Here is a 23926-nt window from a genome sequence, read left to right as displayed (position 1 = left end):
TAAAAATCACTTTTTGTCATGTCCTTAACATTCATAGCAGGTATCAATTTGATCTGCATTGTATCATTCTTGACATTTCTTCCAAGGAGAAAAGGGGAGTAACTAAAAAGATCCAAGACTCAAGGAACTCATTTACTAACAAAAATTTAAAAAATTGAGAGAAGGGAAGTCAGGTAATTGAGGATGAATAACTAAGAGAAATAATTTCAAAAATGTTAAAAGTCAGATCAAACTAAAAATATGAAAGAAGGGAATGAGCTTGATACAAATATGCTGTTGTTCAGTCATGTCTGACTATTTATGACCCCATTTCAAGTTTTCTTGGCAAAGATTTTGAAGTGGTTTACCATTCTCTTTTCCAACTCATTTACAGATGCGGAAAATGAGGCAAATAGAATTAAGTGACTTGCCCCAGAGTGAAGCTGAATTTGAATTCAGGGCTTTCTGACTTCAGGCATGATCTTCTATACACTACCACCTAACCACTTGTGGGAAACCTCTAGAATTATATTTTCCATATAGGGACAAAGACTTAGAGAGCTGACCAACTTAGTTATACAAAACAAGATAGTGTGCCAGTGAATTGATAAACTGATTTTTAAAAATCACCCAAAACAAGAAGTGGGTGAAAGTTAACTGCAAGCACGGAATGCACTTGCTTAATAAGTCAATTAATATTAATTTCTCCTCCCCCAAAGAAAGAATTTCCCACCATTTTTGAATATGGGTTGTATAATGAGAAAGAAGAACATGAAAAGGGAGGATCAGGAAGTCTTTTAGCTTCCTTGTCTCCAAACAATTGAGGTGAGGAAGTCAGCCTCCTAGCAAAAACTAACTTCTCAGTACCAATAAACTTTTTTTTGCCAGTCTAACTTTTCTAGTTTGTAAATTCTTTTACGAAGGATCTGCACCAACCCGAAGGGGTTCCCACAACTCTCTGCCCTGTGTCAAGCTTCATCATTCACCCTCTATGTCTGGAATGTTTTCCTTCCTTAGCTCTGCCTCAGAGACTCCTTCAAGTTGCATCTCAAGCACTCCCTCCTATATGAAGCCTTTCTTGATCCCCCAACTGCTAATGCCCCTTATCAAACTATCTTATTTAGTTCAACAACTTTTATATTCATTTTACATATGCTTATAGAGATTGCTATTGTCTTTTTTATTATAATGTAATTTCTTTTCCACTAGGGATTTTTTCAAGTATTCTGTTTCTATAGTGCTAATCACAGTGATTGTCACGGAATAGGCATTTAAATATTTTTTGATTTGAGATCAATAAAAAGAAGAGGCAGAATCAGTTCCTATTTTATTCCTGATTTCTCTAAAAAAAAAAAGAGAGAGAATGATCTTTTGATTTATAGAACCAAAAAAAAAATAAGTATAAATTAAGAAGAGAGATGATAAGAGAGCTACAGCTATTGCTAACAATAAATCCCAGTCACAAGATCTGGAAAAAATATAACCCAGAGAACAAAAAGAATATTTGGGATATAATTCAAGATGGTGCTTTGACAAAAAAAAAAAAAACATAGAGAGGGACAGCTAGATGGTGCAGTGGATAGAGTGCCAACCCTGAAGTCAGGAGGACCTGAGTTCAAATTTGACCTCAGATGCTTAACATTTCCTGACTGTGTGACCCTGGGCAAGTCACTTAACCCAAAATGCTTCAGCAAAAGAAAAATGGAGATTAAGAGATGGGCTGTAGTACTTTGGGGATGGGAATGATATAGAGGACAATCTAGACCTATAAATCTAGTTTTCAAGTCTGAGCAGATGAATGTTCAATTAGAAAACTCTCACTACCAACGCAAATCAGATCAGCAACTGTACAACATAGATACTTAAAAATGTTACCCTGAGGACACCAAGTTTAAATGATTTGCTCAGGATCAGACAGCCATTATGTGATAAAGCCTACTGCATTAAAGTAGATAGAATGTCGCCTTAAATTTTAAAAAAATGAAGATGATTCTTAAATCCATTGACTGATAAGCTTCATTTTGATTTCTGATAAAGTTATAGAGCATATTATCTAACCAGATAATTTATGATTACTTAGAAAGAGAACCCAATTATCACTATAAGCCAGCAAGAGTTCATCAAGAAAAGGTCATCCCATCCAACTAAATTTCCTTTTTATTTTTATTTTTGGCCTTGATTTGAGGTCGTTTTTTTTATATCTTATAAAGCCCACTTTCTACTATATTATACTATCTCTCCATCACAACAATATCCGTCACTGAAATCTAATAGTGAAGCTTATTCATGATATAAAGGTGATCCTGTATTCTGTATGATAAAGTAAATCATGAACATTCCATCAACATACTGTACCTGTATTTTAACAAGACATCTGGTAAAATATCATGCATTGCACAATAGTACAATTAGATTGATTTGGAGTTCAAAGAGGGATGAGTTTGATCATTATCAATCTGTAGAAATGAATCTAGGTACTATAAGGGCTTTCTCTTGACTCCTCTCTTTTTAACTGTTTTACAAATGATATTATGAAAACACAGATGTAATAGTTATCAAATTTATAAATGACATGAAGTTGAAAGGGACAGATAATATTTGATAACAAAATCAAGATTCAGAAAGTTCTTGATCTCAGGCTAGAACAAAAAGATAAAAGTTATTTGGTAAAAATCAATGAAAAGTAAATTTAAACCATTTCACCTGGGTTAAAAAAGAACACAAATTCAGAAGAGTAAATTTATGACTAAACAACAATTTATGGAGGGGGAAATCCCTGGAGCTTCTTAGTGACTCTAAACTCAGCATGGGTCAAAAGTTGTGAAATGGTGTCCAAAAGAACTAACATGACCTGAACTTGATTTAAGTGACAAAATATTCAGAATGAGTAGGCTTATACTTTACTCTGCCCTGGTCAGAACACATTTGAAGTATAATGTTCAGTTTTAAACTTCACATTTTACGAAGGACATCAACAAACCAGAGCATATTCAAGAAGAGTGACCAGAATAGTGAGAGGCCTGGAAATTATGCCATATAATTAGTTATCACATAAGGATATTTTGCTTGAAAAAGAGAAGACATAAAGCAAGGTAGGGATGATAGTGGTCTTCAAGTATTTGAAGAGCTGGCACATGAAAGCAAGATTGAACTTGTTCTGCTGGGCCATGGGGAACACAACCGCCAACAGCAGAGCAACTGATAAATTTGTGATCTGCTTACTGATAATATTATCCTTCAAAAGATGGAAGAAATGAAAAGAGAAATGACTATTTGGGAACCAGTGCTGACCAACAAGGAGTTGCTGTCTACTGAGATAGAAATGGAATTAGATGTGGGTAGGGTGGTAAAGACTCTATCATCATAAAGTTTGTGAAAAAGGACAGAAGAGTCATGAAGAACTTTGGCATGTACCCTGAAATATGAGAGAATAGAGTTCAAAAGTTTAGTAAGGATCTAAAAAAAATCTAATATTTTGCAGCAGTTAATCCAAAAGAACTGGGAAACTCTAATGAAACTGTGGAGAATTAGAGAGAAATCTTTGTGTGGACTGGAGTCCTGGGTCCTTCAATTCATTAATTTATAAACTGAAGCTCAGAGGAACTGACTAACCTGTTCAAGGTCACAGAACGATTTAATGGCAGAGCCAGGACTAGCACCCATTTCTCCCAACCTCAGGCTTGCATTCTTTCTTTCTTTTTTTTTTTAATACTAATCAATGATTTATTGCAATAATATAACACTGAATGAGCATTTTAAAACTGCCTAATAATTATAATATAAATCATTCAAAAGTAAAGTATCTTTTTCTCAATATGTTCTTTGTTGTTATTCAGTCATTTTTCAGTCTTGTCTGACTACTCATGACCTCTTTTGGTGTTTTCATGGCAAAGGATTGTCATATCCTTTCCAGATCATTTTACATATGAAAAAATTGAGGCAATATATCAGATTGCTTGCTGCCATGGGGAGGGAGGAGGTAAGAAAAGGAAGGAAATTTTGGGAACACAGAGTTTTACCATAATGAATGTTGAAAAGTATTTTTACATGTATTTGAAAAAAATAAAACGCTATTGCAGAGGGGGGAGCCATTGAGGCAAACAATGGTTTGCCAGATTTGACCTTAGGAAAATGAGCTGTTTTTTGTTTTTTTTTTTTTAACTTTAGGTCTGGTACTTTATCTGGGCCTATGTGTGTGAAAACATACAAACCTATAAATATATATATTTATGTGTATTTATATGTATGCATGTATGCACACATATACATATTATCATCTCTTTGAGTAATCCCCCAATTCCTCATTATAGGATGATTTTAAGAAGGAAATGCTAGCAGAGTGCAAAGTTTGGCAGAGCCCATCTAGATAAGAAGCATGTGCCATATGGTCCATATTCAGACCGTACTAGTTAAATGTGTACAAACTAATCAACTGAAGATTGGCCATGGATAAAATCTTTTTGCCCAAAAGCCAATTCAGTGATTTTCCCAATTATTATTTTTTACCCTTGCAAACTATACTGTATTTAAGAACTCATATATATTTGGTTTATATTTCTGGTGTACAGATTTTTATAAGTATTTAATGTATATGTAATTGCAACTAGGTATTCTTTGTACTTTTATTCCTGTTGACTAGCACAATATTTGAGATATAATAGACTCTTTACAATATTTTTTGATAAAAGAGCTGACATTTTCATTTGAAATCATTATGAAATCATGGCTATTTTGAAGTTGAAGAATATATTTTATGTACTTGTATGTGCATAGATATACAAAATGTCAAATATATTTGCAGAATTTTGTTCTCAGAACATAAAGCTTATATTGTCAGGGCATTCATTTTCCGTTTGAATCTACCATATAAAATGAGCTGGAAAAGGAAATGGCAAAGGTCCCCAGTATCTTTGTCAAGAAAAACCCAAATTGAGTCAAAAAAATTGGACACAACTGAAAAAATGACTGAACAACAACTACTAATACTGAATGAATTAATTGACAGTTAATTGCTAGTTAATTGTGTGATTTTGTACAGAGACCAGGCTATCAATAAAGATTAAAATTTGTTGGTTGGAAAGATGGTTAGGGAGATGAAGAAAATTTACAAGTAACATTCATCAAATCTAAAAAAAAAAAAAATCAAGTTATTTCTCCTAGAAAAAGAGAAAAAAATGATCTCAACAAGCTATAATGGCTTTTAAACAATATCTTGTGCAATATCTTGCATAAAGGGAATTAAAAAAGAATAGCACAGTAACAGGAAAATAAGAATGGCTTAGATTTGTGTAGAGCATTAAGGTTTAAAGGGTGTTTACCTTGCCACAATTCTTATGAGATACGTTTAAAAGGTGTTTACTCCCCTACAAGTTTATGAGATAAATTCTAGTACAAGAATTATTATTCTCTTTTTATAAAATTGAGAAAATTTATAAATGAGATTAGGACTCACAGTCCCACAGCTAGTTAAGTGTCAAAGCCAGGATTTGAACTCCCAACTTTTTACACTAAGTCTAGCACATTTACTATTAGACCATACTGCTTCTCACTAACAATTCTCTCCACTAAATCCCTATTTGGATGATTTATTATGGTAGACAGGTGACTTGGGATTCTCAAGGGCTAGGCAGTTTCTATTCACTAGAGAGGCTTCAAATTTCAGTCCAATAATAAACTAGATGTTGTCTAAACATTAGTCCAGATAATTAATTCTGATGGATATGGCTCTTTTCAACAGTGAGGTGATTCATGCCAATTTCAATATACTTGTGATAGAGAGAGCCATCTGCATCCATAAAGAGGACTATGGGGACTAAATGTGGGTCACAACATAATATTTTCACCTTTTTTGTTGTTGTTTGCTTGCTTTTTGTTTTCTTTCTCATTTTTTCCCTTTTTGATCTGATTTTTTTTTTGTGCATAATGAAAATTGTGAAAATATGTATAGAAGAATTATATATGTTTAACATATATTGGATTACTTGCTGTCTAGGGGTGAAGGTAGGAGAAGGGGGAGAGAAATATTAGTAACACAATGTTCTGCAAGAGTGAATGTTGAACACTATCTTTGCATATATTTTGAAAATAAAAAGCTATTATTAAAAAAAATAAATATTAGCTTAGCTGACTTGTTGACAGGATGCTTTCCTCACAAAAACTATGTGAAGCAAAATCTTAAAAATGTTCACTCAAAATAACACTTAGGTTTCATCTCATACCCAACAAATTGATAATAAAAGATTGAAATAGTCCATTTTGGAAGGAATATGGGAAGATAAGCACACTAATTCATTGTTAATTGTGAAAACCGCGTATTTTAAAATCAGCCAGGAATTGAGTCAGGAATTCAGGTTAGGGGAAAATCGTCAGTCTTTATTCTCAGTGAAGAAAGATCGGAGGTGGAAGAGAATGGGCAATAGCAATGTGTGTAGCTGAGTCAAGAAGCTAGCTAGACCAGCAGCCACACGACCAGCAGCTACAAGCATGACACCCAGGCCCAATCTCTCCCCGCCTCTCTTCCTGTCTCTCTCTGCCTCCACCCACCAAAATCGTCATTTCCTATACAACACATCAGGACTTGCACAGAGTGGGTGGGTGAGTGGGTGGGGATTCTTTATCCAAGTATGTATATTAATAGAGTGTAGTCCAATTACTATTTAAGCCTCACGTGCTTGGGACCTCAGTGCATCAACTCAAGCCTCAGCCGATTAGAGTTAATGAAGCTGTAGATTAGTATTATATTGGAAAACAATTTGAAATAATGCAAATGAAATAATTAAAATGCCTGTACTTCTTGACCCAGAGATTCCATTTCTAGACATAAATCCCAAGGAGGACATTGACAAAAGAAAGATTCCATTTATAATAAAATCATTTAGAACAGCATTTGTTTTTTGTTTTAGCTAAGAAGTAGAAAAAAAGTACATGCCTTTAAATTTGGGAATGACTAAACAAATCATGATTATGAATTCAATTAAATATTCTTGTGCTGTAAGAAATGGTAATATGACAAAAACAGAGAAGCACAGACATATGAACTGGCATAAAGTAAGTAAACAGAGATGGGAAAAAATATACAACAATATAAATGGGAAAAACAATAACACAAAAAGAATCAAAACAAATTACAAAAACCCTCCACCAACTCTTGGCAGGTAAAAGGTGAGAGTCCAGAGATATAGAATACTGAATATAGTATCAGATTTTTTTCAGTGGGTTGGTTGGTTTTGCTGATTTTTCCTATTCTTTTTTTTTTTTTCAGTAATCATTGTCACTGTTGTTATAGGGATGGTTCTCTGGAATAATGAGAGGGATGCATGGAGAATGTAAGGTAATGCAAAAACAGACGATATTAATAAAATTTGGTTTTATGTTTTGACTTATTTGTAGCTTGCTTTATAAACTGTAATTTTAGTTACTTGTCCAAAAACATATTTATAACTGAGACCCTGAATGGATAAAACATATAAGTGCTTTATGATTTACTGTACTTGGGGAATATTGTAAAATTACAGTAGAGTTTTAAAAAGTATTTCTCTTATAACTGACATAAGGAAGGTAGTACAAATATCATATTCTCCTCATTTTATGAATCCGAAAACAGACTCACAGAGGATAGGGAATTTGTATGAGTTCCAGCAAGTAAGAAGGGACAGTGCTAAATCTAGAATTTTCCTGATTCTAATTTCTCCAAACTACCCAATCTCCCATCTTCTATGGATTGCCAAAACCTAATACCATGTGAATCAAAATGGTGGATCACATATATTTTCAAAGATAAAGAAGGGATTTGAGATACGTTAATGTGACAATCATAATGAATTTGAAGGAGAGAATTACCTAAAGAATGTGTTTTTTTTTTAATCTGTCTAGATTATTTTATACATTTTTGCATAAGTAATAAGTATAGAACTAGAAAAATGGACCAGGACAAAGTATTTTTAAAATCTAGGAAAGAAATGAAAGTTACAGGATTGTAGGATCTAGAATAAGATATATTCTAGAATTATTCTTTCATTTTTCAAATGAATAAACTAAGGTCTAAAGAGATGAACTAACATCACCAATCATGTGGGTAATTTAGACTCAGGATTTAAATTCAGATCATATGCTTTATCCACTGGAGTATATGTTACTATTCAGGGGAGGTTTTGAGCTTTTGCTGTAACACATGTGAGTTGACATCACAAAGTAAATAACTTGCACCATGATAAATGGGAATTTTGATATAAAACTTGCATGCATTTGTAAGAAGCAATATTAAATGCTATGTCTTGCTGTGTGTGCCTTTCCCTCTAGACTATGTATTCAACTCTCATTCTGGATAGATCCATAATACCATGACTCTCTGAAGCACTTGGGCATCACAGGCTGAATGGCGTATTACACTGACCTGATTTATATTAAAATAATCATCTTTAAGATAGGAAGTAATATTTTCTTCCTTTTTCAGACCTGAAAAATGAACTTTTAAGAAAAATAAAAAGCAGTCTTTACTCCATGGTAACAGCAAAGATTAGAAAACATCCTAAGGGATCTCTACTTAAGTCAGTCAGTGGAATGATAATTCTGTCCTCAATATGAACAAGACTTGGAGTCACTCTTTTGTCCAAAAAAGAATAGCTCCTCAGTTTAGTAAACAAAAATTGTGTTATCTTTAATTGTATATCACTTGTTCAGATAATTCACTTGTTTTTGCAACAGGTGTATGAAGTAGGCCATGAGTCTACAATAATTCACATTTTAAAATTAGAAAAATGAGAGAAAAGGCCAGATGACTTTTCCCAAATAGAATAGGGATTATGACAGGTGTGAAACTGTGTCCCCTTTAGTCTGTAAAATAATTATTCTGAAACTGTGTCCCCTGTAAAAGAAGGGAGATTTGGGGTCTCCAACTCCAAAAAGTCTGGAAAGAAGCATACTTTCTAGAAAAACTTGTTCTAAGATAAGTGTCTTCATTCAACAGGAGATCTTGGGCAAATCACTCCCCATAGATCTTTTGGGTAGCCAGATCTTCAGGAATTTCATTCAATTGGAGATCTGGGTCTGATATTGAGTGGTTTGAAACTCCAAGAGAAGAATCTAAGCCTGGGGGCATTGGCTCTCTTTTCAACTGGAAATCTTGGCCTCAGACTATTATAAAGGCCAATTCTAGACTCCAAATCTTTGCAGAAGTCCAAGGTAGTATGCTTTGTCAAGGGACCTCTCTTCTTGGCATAGCTGCCTACCAGGATACCTGCCCCTGTGAAGAGACCTTCTTCTCAGTTATAGCCCTTTATTTCCCTAACAGGACTTTGCCACTCAGAAGTCTGCCTTTCTAGCAAAGCTGACTTCTCAGTGTCAATAAACTTCCCTTTTTCCAATCAAACTTTTCGGGTTCATGAATTCTTTTCACATTAGACCTGTGCCTCTGACCAAAGAGGGGATTCTCATATCAATTCTTTATAGCATCAATTAGAACTCAAATTTTACAACTCTGTTCTGAATGCTACAATGAATTCATACCTTCAAATGTTCTGTTCCTAGTCTGCTGAATGATTTTTCCTCCATCCTTCTTGCTATAGCCAGCCCTCAGCACTTCATGTAAAGCCAGACCATAGAGAAGAATGGCATCATGGAATCCTTCCACAAACATGTTAACCTGAAAAGGTAATAATATCAGTTAGCTGAGACCAAGTGCCATATTATTTCTCTTAATGAATATTAACTAGGATCTTGACTATTACCCCAATTTATGCCTTAGGAAAACATGTATTGTTGTTGTGTTGTTTTCAATTGTGTCTGATTCTTTGTGACTTTATTTGGGGTTTTCTGGACAGAAGTACTGGAGTGGTTTGCTGTTTACTTCTCCAACTCATTTTATAGATGAGGAAACAGACAAACAGGATTTAGTGACTTGCCCAGCATCATACAGTTAGTGTCTAAGGTGAGATTTCCAGGAAGATGAGTCTTCCTGACTCCAGAACCAATGCTCTGTGCAATGTGGTACCACCTAGCTTCCCCTAGGGTCTATCATTTCTGCTTTAAAGTTCCTGGGAACTCTTTACTTCTACACAGTATTACAATGCCTGAGTTTAATCATTAAATTCATATTTGAATTCCATTACTTTGTCAGTTATTGAATGGCTTTCTGGGAGGGATAAGAACAAATCTCCAAGTTTCTAACACTAGATGTTGAGTTCATCTTAAAATCACTACCTCAAAGCATATAAGGAAAAAAGAGGGGCAAAGGGCCAATATTGACTGGTGTAAAATTATCTTTTGTGAACTTAATGTACAGATTTTCTTCTTTTTTATTATAGTTTTTTATTTAGAAGTTATATGCATGGGTAATTTTATAGCATTGACAATTGCCAAACCTTTTGTTCCAATTTTTCCTTCCTTCTCCCCTCCTCTTCCCCCAGATGGCAGGTTGACCAATACATGTAAAATATGTTAAAGCATAAATTAAATACAAAATAAGTATACATGTCCAAACAGTTATTTTGCTGTACAAAAAGAATAGGACTCTGAAATAGTGTACAATTAGCCTGTGAAGGAAATCAAAATTGCAGGTAGACAAAAATAGAGGGATTGGGAATTCTATGTAATGGTTCTTAGTCATCTCCCAGAGTTCTTTCACTGGGTGTAGCTGATTCAATTCATTCCTGTTCCATTGGAACTGATTTAGTTCATCTCATTGCTAAAGATGGCCAGGTCCATCAGAATTGATCATCATATAGTATTGTTGTTGAAGTATATAATGATCTCCTGGTCCTGTTCATTTCATGCAGCATCAGTTCATGTAAGTGTCTCCAGGTCTTTCTGAAATCATCCTGTTGGTCATTTCTTAGTGAACAATAATATTCCATAACATTCATATACCACATTTATTCAGCCATTCTCCAATTGATGGCTATCCACTCAGTTTCCAGTTTCTGGCCACTACAAAGAGGGCTGCCACAAACATTCTTGCACATACAGGACCCTTTCCCTTCTTTAAAATCTCTTTGGGATATAAACCCAGTAGTATCGTGTACAGATTTTCCAAGGAATCATGAAATTTTCAGTTGAGCAATCAGAGTCTTAGAGATAATTTCTTTTGGTATGAAAAAGTAATTAAATTTTAATAAATGCCTTTCAGTTATATTGTGAGTCTTCACATTAATATCTAAAAAAAGGGGAAAAAAGGTATACTTTAACAATTTCAATTTTTAAAAATTCCCATGGTAGAATCTCCTCCCTCTTTTTGGTATCCCATTCTTGCTCTCTGCAATGTTGGAACTTCCTGTGTCATACATAAGATTAATGTACATGAAAATACTTGCAATTAATTTCTCCTGATTAATCAATCAAGCATTAAGCATCTCCTATGTATCTGGCCCTGTGCTATGGAAGATAAAAAGACAAAGCAAAATACTTCAAGTCCTCAATGAATTAATGTTCTATTGGGGAAAACAGCATATCTATATAAAAACATAAATATAAAAATAAATAAGTGAAAGATTTAATACTGAAGGAAAACAGTCCATTTGGATTCTCATTTCTAGTGCTGTATTCAAATCCAACTTAATTTGCAAGTGAATCTGACACATCCCCCCTCTTTCTCTACAGATGGCTAATTTTCTCGTTCCCTCTAGGGACACAATTAGCACAGGTGAGGCCAGCTGTGGGTGGAGACCTGTTAGCATCACTGTTTGATACCAGAAATCTGTCATAACACCTACCTCATAGACCTCAAGCCAGAACCAAAACCCTAGTGTTGAGATTCTTTCACAAGTAGCAAATCCTCACACTTAGGTTTGCTTTTTAATGGAAGGAATGCCTCCTAACACATTCTAGATATTGGAAATTTGATGTTTTAAGGAAGAAAATAAGTATATGGAAGTACAAAGGGAAAAATGGAAGGGGGAAAAAAGCATTTCAACATCAAGTTGTTCTTGAAATTCTCTTTCCCGGTGGATCAGCAGACCATAAGGAAATTAAAAATAATTTCTATGTGAGACTGCACCTAAATATGCACTGAATTATTTTCACTGGCCTCAGGAAAAGAGATCCTCTGGATAACCTGTTCATGGACTTCATACTTCTCAGTCCTAGAAAATATTTCCTCAATTATAAACAAACCTTTCCTAAATACCTAAATTGATTTGGCTGATGCTGAATACTATCCAAATAACATTAAAGAAACATAATGCAGATGTTTGAGGAAGTTACCATCTAAGCCATACAATAGTGATGTCAGAGACAAACAGAATAACCATAGAAGTGCACAGAGATTATATAAGTGAATGAAGAAATAGCCCAAGGATGACAGTCAAATCAGGAATGATAAATATTTGTACTATGTAGTTAATTGTTTATCATTGGAATGAAGTAGGAGTCATTATCTTTCTTACATTCAATCTGGGGAAATTTCATGGGAGGAATGAGATTATGCTCTAACATTTCAAAGTTAGAACATATTTAATACAGGTTATCCATAGTTTTACCATATTTTTCCTGTGTTGACCCTTGCTAGATATAAGCAACAAATTGGTCAGAATCTTTACTATAGTATTGGGAAGAATGGGATTTTCATCATTTAGTTTCTTTACTAATAACATTCATCAGTTACACTAGGTATTTCAGGAGAGGGTAGTAACATAATAATTTATTGTAGCAATGAGTGATGGCTAGTAACTTATGAAATAAAGCATTTCTAAATGTTAATATTTCTTTGTGTGTGTGTGTGTGTCTCTCTTTTTCTCTCCCCTCCCCTCTCTTATAAAACAATCTTACATTCAGGGGAATCCTTAATGCTTGTATTGGCAACTTAACACATAATAGCAAAGAAAGATACTTCTCAGCTCTTCTCTAAAGTAGGCATAAATGGTCCTTGTCATTAACTCCCCAGGATCCTTAAATCTAGAGAACACCTGTAAATGACTTAGTGTTTATCAGAAGAAAACTATTTAAATTTAAAGCAATATAAAATCTTGCCTGGTTCTTACTTTGTAGTATTCATATGTGCTGAAATAAACAATATGGTGACTCTGTCTTCCTACTATAAATCTCTAGTTCCCAGCCTTCAGTGAGGATACAAATTTTCTATCTTCTGCAAAAGGTTTGCAAAGAATCCTCAAAAAAAAAGTTCACTTCCCAAACTCCCCCACCACGAAGAATGAAAAGCATTTGTAAAGGGTAGTAACAGCTAGGAGGAGAAGGTAGAAACTCCCTTGTTATAGCAACATGACCACCTATGTTATAATGTGTTCTTCTGCCCTGAAGATGCAATCTTGAACCACCAGCTCTGCAGAAGCAAAGGCAGAGACTGCAGCTGAAATGTAGCCTTCACTTTCTGCCTGTGAATTTGGGTGATTGGGGAAGAGGAGGAAATCTTTGATATGGAGAAATAAGCAACCTGAGACACACCAAGAGTTGGAAGAAACTTTAGAAGCTATCTAGTTGAATCCCTTAGTTTTACAGTTCCTTCCTAACATCTAGCCTAATTAATACAATGGTTTTTTAATCACCTCATTTTTCTCCACACTCCAGTTGATCTTCAACATTGCTGCCAAAGCAATTTTACATGATCACAACTCTGATTTTGTCACTCACCTATGTAATCAACTCCCTGATTGCCTTTAGGATCAAATATAAAATTTTCTTTTAGCATTTAAAGTCCTTTATAATCTTGTCAGGTTGAATCTTTCCATGATTATTTTATATTACTCCCTTGTACTTGGTAATCCAGACAAACTGTTATTTTCTATTTGCCACAAATAATGCTCCATGTCTCATCTCTTGTGTCTTTGAAGAATGGACATTCTTCAATGTCTGGATAACATTTCTTCTTCCTCCATACTCCACAGAATTCAAAATGAAGCTTATACTCTGCCTTCAACATGAAGACTTTCCTAATCTTGGCAACTGCTAATGCCTTCCCTTTCAAACTACTTTGTACTTAAGTACTTCATATTTAACTTCTTTTTATTCTCTTTATTTTTCCTGTACAAAAACTTCATATACATATATATATATATATATATATATATTATCCTATTAGAAAGTAAATTGCTTTTCAGTAGGTGTTTTTTTTTCCAATTCACTGTATTTGTATCACAGTGTCTAATAGAGGACCTGAAACATAGTAGGCACTTAATGCATTTCAATTGGTTGATTTATTATAAATCAGAAAACTGAGGCAGTGAACATTTAAGTAACTTGTCCAAAGTCACAAAGGTAGTAGGGTAGATTTAGTTAAGTCATCTGGCTCCAGATCCCTGTACTCTTTCCATATATCTTCCATGCTGCTTCACATGGCAGAAACTAAACATGATAGCCCTACTCTCCTTAAAAAGAGTTTGCCATAATAATTGTTACCGATTTTTTGCATTTTTCTTCTTTTTGTAACTCTCTCTCCATTTTCACCATTCTGTCCTCTTTGGATATTTTGATTTGAGTGGACCATTTACCAAGCTTTTTTTCATAAAAGTTGTTTTTACCTTTACTCTTCTTCTTTGTTTTTAAAAGAAATGGGTAGTGATATGGGGACCTGTGATTTCATTGTTATGAGGAACTTCCCAGGAAGAAAACCCCCTTGATTTATGTTGGTTGGTACCTTCTCTGCAATCTAAAGTGTTTTAGACCTGCCAAAAGCCTAGTTTCTTAAACTATGGTAGAATGGGGTCAATTAACTGGATGTGGGCAGTCATGAAATTATGATTTATTATCAATAAATATTTTATTTGCATACCTATTTGGATATCTATAGGTACAGGGTTGTGTAAAAATTTCTCAAGTGAAAAGGGGTCCTGAATGAAAAAAGATTAAGAACCCTGAACCAAAGCACATGAATACAACATGAATAATATAGCTTGGAATATTTCACCTTTCTTCTTTGTAAGACCTTAGTAACAAATTTACATTTTAAACTGTTGTTGCTTTATGCTGACATACCTTTTAATTTGGCAAAGAAATACAAATGTTTTCTAGATGAAAAGATTTCTAGACTCTTTTAGCTTCCTCATAATGATTGTTTCATGTCAATTATTTCTGTATGTTAATGATAGATGCTTATTCCTTTATCCTTTCCCATTTTTGCTTTTATTTTTACATTGGCAGTTTCTTTAACTAGATCAAGTTCATGCTACTTTAATACTTTAACTCATTTTAATCCTTTCCTCTAATTTTTTTTGTCCTTTGTTTTAACAAGTATATAGGGTTTTTGTAAGAACAGCTGATTCAAACATTACATCGGTCAGTAATTGATTATATTTCCTGTTTTAAAAGATATACTTAATTTCATTTTTTCATATTATTTGGTGCTTATTATGTATAGTTTTTAATATTTCTGATATATAGGATTGAGGTTTCTATGTACATTAGAAACCATGGTCTTTGCTTGTTTCTTTGTCCTGAACTACATTTTGGAATACATTTGGAATATTTCTTACAATTCTTCTTTATGCTATTTCTGTACTAAAGCCAAAAAGTATTCATATATATGTTGTCTAAATTTGTAGACAATAAATTCTTTGGAGAATTTCTCTCCCTTCTCATATTCTAACTTGGGAGGTGTTACAGATGCTGTAATTATATTTATAATAGTCTTTTTGCTTATGTTTATCATAATTACCAAAACACAAAATGACCAAATGTCCTATAAAATGCTACTTTTTGTTTTTTGAGGGGATAGATGGTAAGTCCAAATTTGTCAAATCCTTCATTGGACTATCCAAGTATGTACCTATGAGCCAACCTTCCTTTTAGCTACAACTTTAGTGCTGAACTTGGAGTCAGAAAAATTGGGCTTCACATTCTACCTCTGACACTTATTGGCAGTGTGAATTTGGACTTAATCATTGAGAACATCAGCTTCCTTATCTGTAAAATGATGGAGTTACTTAATGATTATGGCTTTCTCAAGGAATGTAGCCATGAACAAGAAGAAGGCTATGACAATTATTTTGTCCTTTGCTTTAGCAGAGATAGTTAGATCAAGTGAAGTTTTTTTTTTTTAGGATAGAGGAGATTTGAACTAGTTTGTAGATAGCAGCAAAAGAGTCAATAGGGAGGGAGGGACTGATGGTTAGAGATAGAATAGGAATGATAATAAGCATGATCTACTAGAGAATAAAGGAGAGGATGAGATCAAGGGTACATGCAAAGTGATTTGTCAAAAAGGGTCCATGTTTTCTTTATGAAACAAGAATGAAAGGAAAGATCTTAGGGAAGACATCTGAGAGATCTGGGAAGACAGAAAGGAGTTCTTAGTTCCCTCCATTTTTTCCAGTGAAATATGGGTAAGGACTTAGCTAAGAGGAAAGGAGGAGTTGGTATCTTGGGAAGCTTGAAAATGGATGAAAAGATGTGAAATAAATGCTGTGGTGAGTAAAATAATGGATCTATTATGAAAGTATAAAAGAATTGCCTTGCTTCAGTGGAGCATTATGAGTTAAGATTCTTCAGTTAAGATTATGTAATCTAAATTTGTTATGGATTCAATTATTGTAGTTTTGTGATTTTCTCCAACTCCATTCAGCAGCATGGGTAAAGGTCTTAAGGAGGAGAATGTTGTGGGTAATGTAAGGTTAAAATTGTCAAGGCATGATCAGGACAAAAGGGTGAGTAATTCAAGTATAGAAGAGAGTAGAGTAATGAGATACTAGTTTTGTTCAGTTATTTAGTCACGTATACCTCTTCATGACCTTGTGTACCTCACTGTCCATAGAGTTTTCTTGGCAAAAAAACTAGAGTTTCTTACCATTTCTTTCTCCAGTGGATTAAGCCATACAGATATGAAGTAACTTGCCCAGTCACATAGCTAGTAAGTGTCTGAGATTGAATTTGAACTCAGTTCTTCCTGACTCCAGCTTTAGTACTCTATCCACTGGGCCACCTATTCACCTCTCACTGATGAATTAAACATCTGCAAACTGATATTTCCTTGAAATTATTTTAAAATTATCATTCTGGTTATCATGCCTTTATACTTTACAGGGAGGAGGGCAGAGCAAAGATGGCGGAGACAACACACATTTCTCTCTGATCTTCTCTACTATCCTCACACTAACTACAAAACCAGCTTCTGTATGAGCTCTGGACCTTCAGAACCCACAAATATTGGAAGTATAACAAATTATCAGCAGAAGATAATTTCAAAGATCACCAGAAAAGGTCTGTTTCAAGTGGAAACAGGAGGGAGGCAGCCAGCACAAGCAGCTGAGTACAAATGCCAGCACTGACAGTGCAGAGTCCTGGGGCAGCACAATCTTTACATGGAGAGGAAACAGACCAGAAAAGGTCTGTTTCAATCAGAAATGGGAGGGAGGCAGCCTAACACAAACAGCTGAGTACAAATGCTAGTGGAGACAGCACAGAATCCCAGGGCAGTTAAGTGTCCAGTGGTGGTGCAGACTCTGTGGGGCAGAGAATCTATGGCAGGAAACAGACCATAAAAGGTTCTGTTTCGATCAGAAATGGGAGGGAGGCAGCACAAGCAGCTGAGTACAAATGCCAGCACCGACAATGCAGAGTCCCAGGGCGGTGCAGACTCGCTGGGGTGGTGCGGATTCCCCAGGGTGGTACAGACTTTGTGTGGCAGAGAATCTAGGGAGAGGAATCTACAGGAATCTACAGCAGTGTTGGCCACTCTGCTCTGGTTGCAAGCCAGTAAATCAGCAGAGAAGCTATAAAACATCCAACATAAACACAAAAGATCAATAGTGAACCCTGAAATGCCAGAATCTCACAGATTCTGTGGCCACACACATCCAGTACCAGGAGTGAATCAGCACTGACCCAGTGCAGCTGCCACCGCTTGGAAAATCTTCTCCTCCCTAAAGGCACACCTTAAATTTTTAAAATAAATGAGTAAAAATGCTGTCTGACAACAGACAATTTCTATGGTGAAAGAGAAGAACAGATTTTGAAACCTGAGGAGACTAAAAGCAGATTGTCTCCAGATGAAGCCCCAAAAGGTGATATAACCTGATCTCCATCACACAAAGCTTTCCTAGAAAAAATTTAAAAGAATCTTAAAAGACAGCTAGAAGAAAAATGGGGAAACAAAATTAAAAATTTGCAAGAGAGTTTGGAAAAGACAACACAGAAACTATCTGAAGAAATTTCACTACAAAATCTACTTAGTGAGATTAAAAAAAACCATATAACTCATTAAAGGATAGATTTGATAAAATGGAAAAAGAAAGCAACTCCCCAAAAACAGAATTTGTGAAATGGAAAAAACTCCACAGAACAAAACAATTCATTGAAAAATTCAATTGGACAAATATAAAAAGAAGTTTTAAAAAAGTAAATGAAGAAAATAATTCACTAAAATTCAGACCTGTAACAAATAGAAATAAATGACTCAATGAGACAACAAGAATCAGTCAAGCAAAACCCCTAAAAATGAAAAAACAGGAAAAAAATGCAAAATACCTAACTGGGAAAACAACTGACCTGAAAAATAGATCTATGAGAGACAATCTAAGGATTATTGGACTCCTTGAAATACATCCTGAAAAAAAAAAGAACCTACACACTATCTTTCAGGAAATCATCAGAGAACTGACTAAATATCATAGAATCAGAAGGTAAAATAACAATTGAAAGAATTCACGAAACACCTAAAAGAGACCCCAAAATTAAAACCCTAAGCAATATTGTGGCTAAATTTGATCAGACTAAGGGGAAAATATTACAAACAGCCAGAAAGAAATAATTTGAATACCAAGGAGCCACAATAAGGATTATAAAGGATCGAAGGACCTGGAATCTGATATTCCCAAAAGGTGAAGGAACTTGGAATGCATCCAAGAATAAATTACCTTCCTAAACTGAGCTTTTTTGTTCAGAGAAGAAGATGAACATTCAATGAAACTGGTGAATTTCATTTATTTTTGATGAAAAGACCAGAGCTAAACAAAAAAATTTGACCAACTCAAGAGAAGCATAAAAAGGTAAAAAGAAAAAAAAAAACTCTTGAGAACTGTATATCTGTTGTGGGTATACACTGAGAATACATGTATAATCTGATTTTACTGTTATAATATAAAAAAGAAACTAGAGGTGGAAAGGGGGTTGTATAGAAAAGAAAGGGGAAAGTAGAGATAAAATGAGGGAAATTACATCTCAGAAAGAGACATAGAAAACATATTATAATTGAGTGAAAGAAGTAAGGATGACGAATATTGTATGAATCTTACTCTCATCAAATATGGCCCAAAGAAAGAATATTATATGTATTTAGTTTTACCGAGAAACATCTCTCATCTTATAGAAAAATGGGAGGGCATAGGAAATGGCAGGGGTAGGCTAAAAAGAAGGGAAAAGAGAAATAGTAAGGGAAAGGTATAAGAAAGAGGGAGGGTTTCTAAAGGGGGAAGACTGTTTGAGGCAAGTAGTGCTCATAAGTAAAATACTGGGGAAGAGAGAAAGGGGAAAAGGAAAGAGAAAGGGATAATTTGGGGTTAATAAGATGGCACAAAATACAGAATTAGTAGTTTTAACTGTAAATGTGAATGGGGTGAACTCTCCCATAAAATGTAAGCAGATAGCAGACTGAATGAAAAGCCAAAATCCTATAATATGTTATTTACAAGAAACATATTTAAAGCAAATTGATACATACAGAGTAAAAGTAAAAGGCTGGAGCAGAATCTATTATGCTTCAGGTAAAGTAAAAAAAAAAAAAAAAAAAAAAAAAGCAGGGTAGCCATCCTGATCTCAGATCAAGCAAAAGCAAAAATTGATCTAATTAAAAGAGATAAGGAAGGAAACTATATCTTACTAAAGTGTACCATAGATAATGAAGCAATATCAACATTAAACATATGTGCAACAAGTAGTGTAGCATCTAAATTCCTAAAGGAGAAGTTAAAATAGGTACAAGAAGAAATAGATAGCAGAACTATAATAGTGGGAGAGCTCAACCTCGCTCTCTCAGCAGTAGATAAATCAAACCACAAAATAAATAAGAAAGACGTTAAAAAGGTAAGTAGAATACAAGAAATGCTAGATATGATAGATCTTTAGAGAAAATTGAATGGAGACAGAAAGGAGTACACTTTCTTCTCGGCAGTTCATAGAATGACAAATATTGTATGAATCTTACTCTCATCAAATTTGATTAGAAAAAGGAAAGAGGAAAATCAAATTGTTCATCTTAAAAATGAAAAGGGAGAATTATCCATTAATGAAGAAGAAATTAGAGCAATAATCAGGAGATACTTTACCTAACTTTATGCCAATAAACTAGGAAAACATTTTTACATCCAAATGATTTGATAAAGGCCTCATTTCTAAAACATATAACTTACTAAAATTTATAATAGTTCAAACCATTCTCCAAATGATAAATGGTCAAAGGATATGAACAGATAATTTTCAGATGAAAAAATTGAAACTATTTGTAGCCCCATGAAAAGGTGCTCCAAATCACTATTGATCAGAGAAATGCACATTAAGACAACTCAGATATCACTATACACCTGTCAGATTGGCTAAGATGACAGGAAAAGATAATGACGAATATTGGAGAGAATGTGGAAAAACTGGGACAGTGATACATTGTTGGTAGAACTGTGAACGGATCCAAACATTCTGGAGTGCAGTTTGGAACTATGCTCAAAAAATTATCAAACTGTGCATACCCTTTCATCCATCAGCGTCTCTATTGGGCTTATATCCAAAGACATATTGAAAAAGGGAAAAGGACCCAAATGTGAAAAATGTTTGTGGCAGCCCTCTTTGTAGTGGCAAGAAACTGGAAACTGAGTGGATGCCCATCAGTTGGAGAATGGGTGAATAAATTATGTATATGAATGCTATGGAATACTATTGTTCTGTAAGAAATAACAAACAGGATCATTTCAGAGAGGCTTGGAGAGACCTACATGAACTAATGCTAAGTGAAATGAGCAGAACCAGCAGATCATTATACACAGCAACAACAAGACTATATGACGATTAATTCTGATGGATGTGGCTCTCTTCAACATTGAGATGATTCGAAATAGTTCCACTTGTGTAGTAATGAAGAGAGCCATCTACACCCAGAAAGAACTACGGGAACAAAATGTGGAACACAACATAGCATTCTCACTTTCTCTGATGTTATTTGCTTGCATTTTTTTTCTTTCTCAGTTTTTCTTTTTCTTCCTTCTCAATCTGATTTTTCTTGTATAATAAGATAACTGTATAAATATGTATCCATATATTGGATCTAACATGTATTTCAACATATTTAACATGTATTGAACTACCTGCCAGCTAGGGGAAGGGGTGGAGGGAAGGAGGGGAAAATATGGAACAAAAGGTTATGCAAGGATCAGTGTTGGAAAAATTACCCATGCATATGCTTTGTAAATAAAAAGCTTTAATAATAAAAATATAAAAATGTATACTTTACTACTCCTACTAACAATAATAGTAGCTGATATTTACATATAACTTCACAAATCACTTTTCTCATAATACTTTAAGGTGATCAGTACAAATATTGCCATATTCATTTTATAAATGAGAAAACTAGGTTCCATCTTACCTATAACCATATCACTTGGAAGGGTTAAAGCCAGAACTCAAACCCAATTGATATATATATATATATATATATATATATATATATATATTTGTTTCCTTTTAACTCTTCCTTTCTCAATTTGAATTCTATTTCTTCTTGAATTTGGTGAATACTGTCTTTATTCTATATATCCTAATAAAAAAAAAAAGCTGTTCCATTTCCTTGAACAACTAAAAGTAATTATCTTCCTTGAAACTTTAATAATACAGTTTGATATGAAGCACTATAAAAACACAAAGCAGTATTATTTATTGCTGTATAGTTTCCAAAATAGCATGCAATATTCCAGATGTAGTAGGGGTATGACCCAGCTATGGGAATTTCAATGATATGAGCAAATGGATTAGACAAGACTTACTTCCTAAAAAGGTCCATTGTGATATAAGCTAATCGCCCCTATGTAGACTTAATTTCTTTTCTATTAGTAAATAGATGCATGGAATATTTTTAACTGCCCTTAGTGGCTTGAGGAAATCATAAATCACAAAGTAGAAAAACACCCTTTGAGGTGACCTGATTTTACTTTATTATTGTATATCTAAGAATAGTAAGACAAATATCTAAGGATACCTAATTTCCCAGGGGCAGGGGCCAAGGCAGAGCCAGATCTTACTCCTGGTGCAACATGTCTGCCACCATCATCAGTATTAAGCTATTTTTAATCCTCATATCTTTTAAGCACCTAATTATTCTTAGAAAGAAAATTTGTCATTAAACTATGTTAACTATAAAGCAACTTTGTTGCCTTTGAAGGAATTTGTTTTTGTTATTGTGAATAAGACTTTAAAAAATATTGGCTAAATACCAGGAGAAAGAGAGAAAAAAAAGAGGAATCACTTAAGTTGTTACAAGTGTAATTCTTATTTGAATGTAAGGAAAACGAGCAAAAAACCCCTAAACTTGTAAAACTGAATATCATGTGATTAAAATAAACTTTAAAGTTGTAGAAAGTCTTAAATGAAATTATCACCTCCTTGTTTCTGTAAGTTGTATCTCCTTTAATACAATTGAAGATTGCATTTTCAGGGGTCCTCAAACTACGGCCCTTGGGCCAGATGAGCAAGCATAGGAAGATTATCCCCCTCACCCAGGGCTATGAAGTTTCTTTATTTAAAGGCCCACAAAACAAAGTTTTTCTTTTTACTATAGTCTGGCCCTCCAACAGTTTGAGGGACAGTGAACTGGCCCCCTATTTTTAAAAGTTTGAGGACCCCTGGACTAGATGAAGTCAAAATACTTCATCAAATTACACAGGTGATTCATATTGAGTTTAATATCCACTAACTGCCCCTCCCCCCACCAGATTTTTTGGGAGTGGTGGTGGTCATACACCTATTTTATTCTTATAAAGTTGAGGTTTTTAACCCAAGTGTAAAACTTAATATTCTTACTGAATTACATGGTTTGATGTATGGCATGGTGATTTGAGAGGCAATATTAGAACCAGGAAACCTTGGATATAAGTCATGGATCTATTGCCTATGTGAAAAAACAGTAAATCATTTGACAAGCTTTTCATTACAACAGACAATATTCTAAAACTAAAAGTTACATCTAAGGTGCTGATTCACACTGATCCATATCAGGACTTCTTTGTACAACAATGAAATTATAAGTCTTAAAAAAAAAATACCCAGTGCTAATTGTATAAGTCTTTAAAAACTCAGGCAAATTGCATTTTTGTTTTCCTTCTCAGGTTTTTTTTTTTTTTTTTTACCTTTTTTCTAGATCTGATCTTTCTTGAGCAACAAGATAAATAGATATACATATATTATATTTAACATGTACTTTATCATATTTAACATGTATTGGATTACCTGCCATCTAGGGGAGGGGCTGGGGAGAAGAAGGGAAAAAGTTGGAACAGAAGGTTTTGCAAGGGTCAGTGTTGAAAAACTACCCATGCATATGTTTTGTAAATAAAAATTAAAAATAATAAAAATAAATAAAAAATAAAAAACAGGCAAAGACTCTATATTTACAATTAACAATTGTTTTCAGGAATTACTGTGATTTGGATTTGTGCCTACAAGGCTAAATGTAGTGTTTTTATTGTTGTTCAGTTGTAACAAGTCTTGATGATTCCATTTGAGATTTTCTTGGCAAAGATACTGGAGTGGTTTGCCATTTCCTTTTCCAGCTCATTTTACAGATGAAGAAACTAAGAAAAACAGGAGTAAGTGACTTGCCCAGGAACATACAGTGAGTAAAATATCCAAGACCAAATTTGAACTTTGTTCTTCCTGACTCCAGATTCAGCATTCTAACCATTACACTATCTAACTGCCATAAATGTCACCTTCTGAATAATCTACAGCTTCTCATTTGTTCAATGAAGTAAACTTCTATACTTGAAAAGTGACTGAAATTCATTCAAAAGCTAATTAGTAATAACCC

The 23926-nt window shown here is 34.2% G+C and overlaps 1 protein-coding gene across 3 annotated transcripts in view; it reads right to left on the bottom strand.

Moving 5' to 3' along the window:
- NPR3 (natriuretic peptide receptor 3) overlaps positions 1–23926 on the bottom strand; it is a 78772-nt gene that overhangs the window by 17579 nt on the left and 37267 nt on the right. For all 3 annotated transcript variants that reach the window (XM_023496153.2, XM_031945880.1, XM_012541471.3), the window contains one exon: positions 9484–9619. In XM_023496153.2, the coding sequence (XP_023351921.1) occupies positions 9484–9619 (136 nt within the window). The remainder of the gene's footprint in view (positions 1–9483; positions 9620–23926) is intronic.

The sequence above is a fragment of the Sarcophilus harrisii genome, chromosome 1 (genome assembly GCF_902635505.1).
Source record: "Sarcophilus harrisii chromosome 1, mSarHar1.11, whole genome shotgun sequence".
Classification (NCBI taxonomy): Eukaryota; Metazoa; Chordata; class Mammalia; order Dasyuromorphia; family Dasyuridae; genus Sarcophilus; species Sarcophilus harrisii.
The sequence above is the reverse complement of the archived record's forward strand: the minus strand, read 5'-3'. Positions and strand labels throughout refer to the sequence as shown.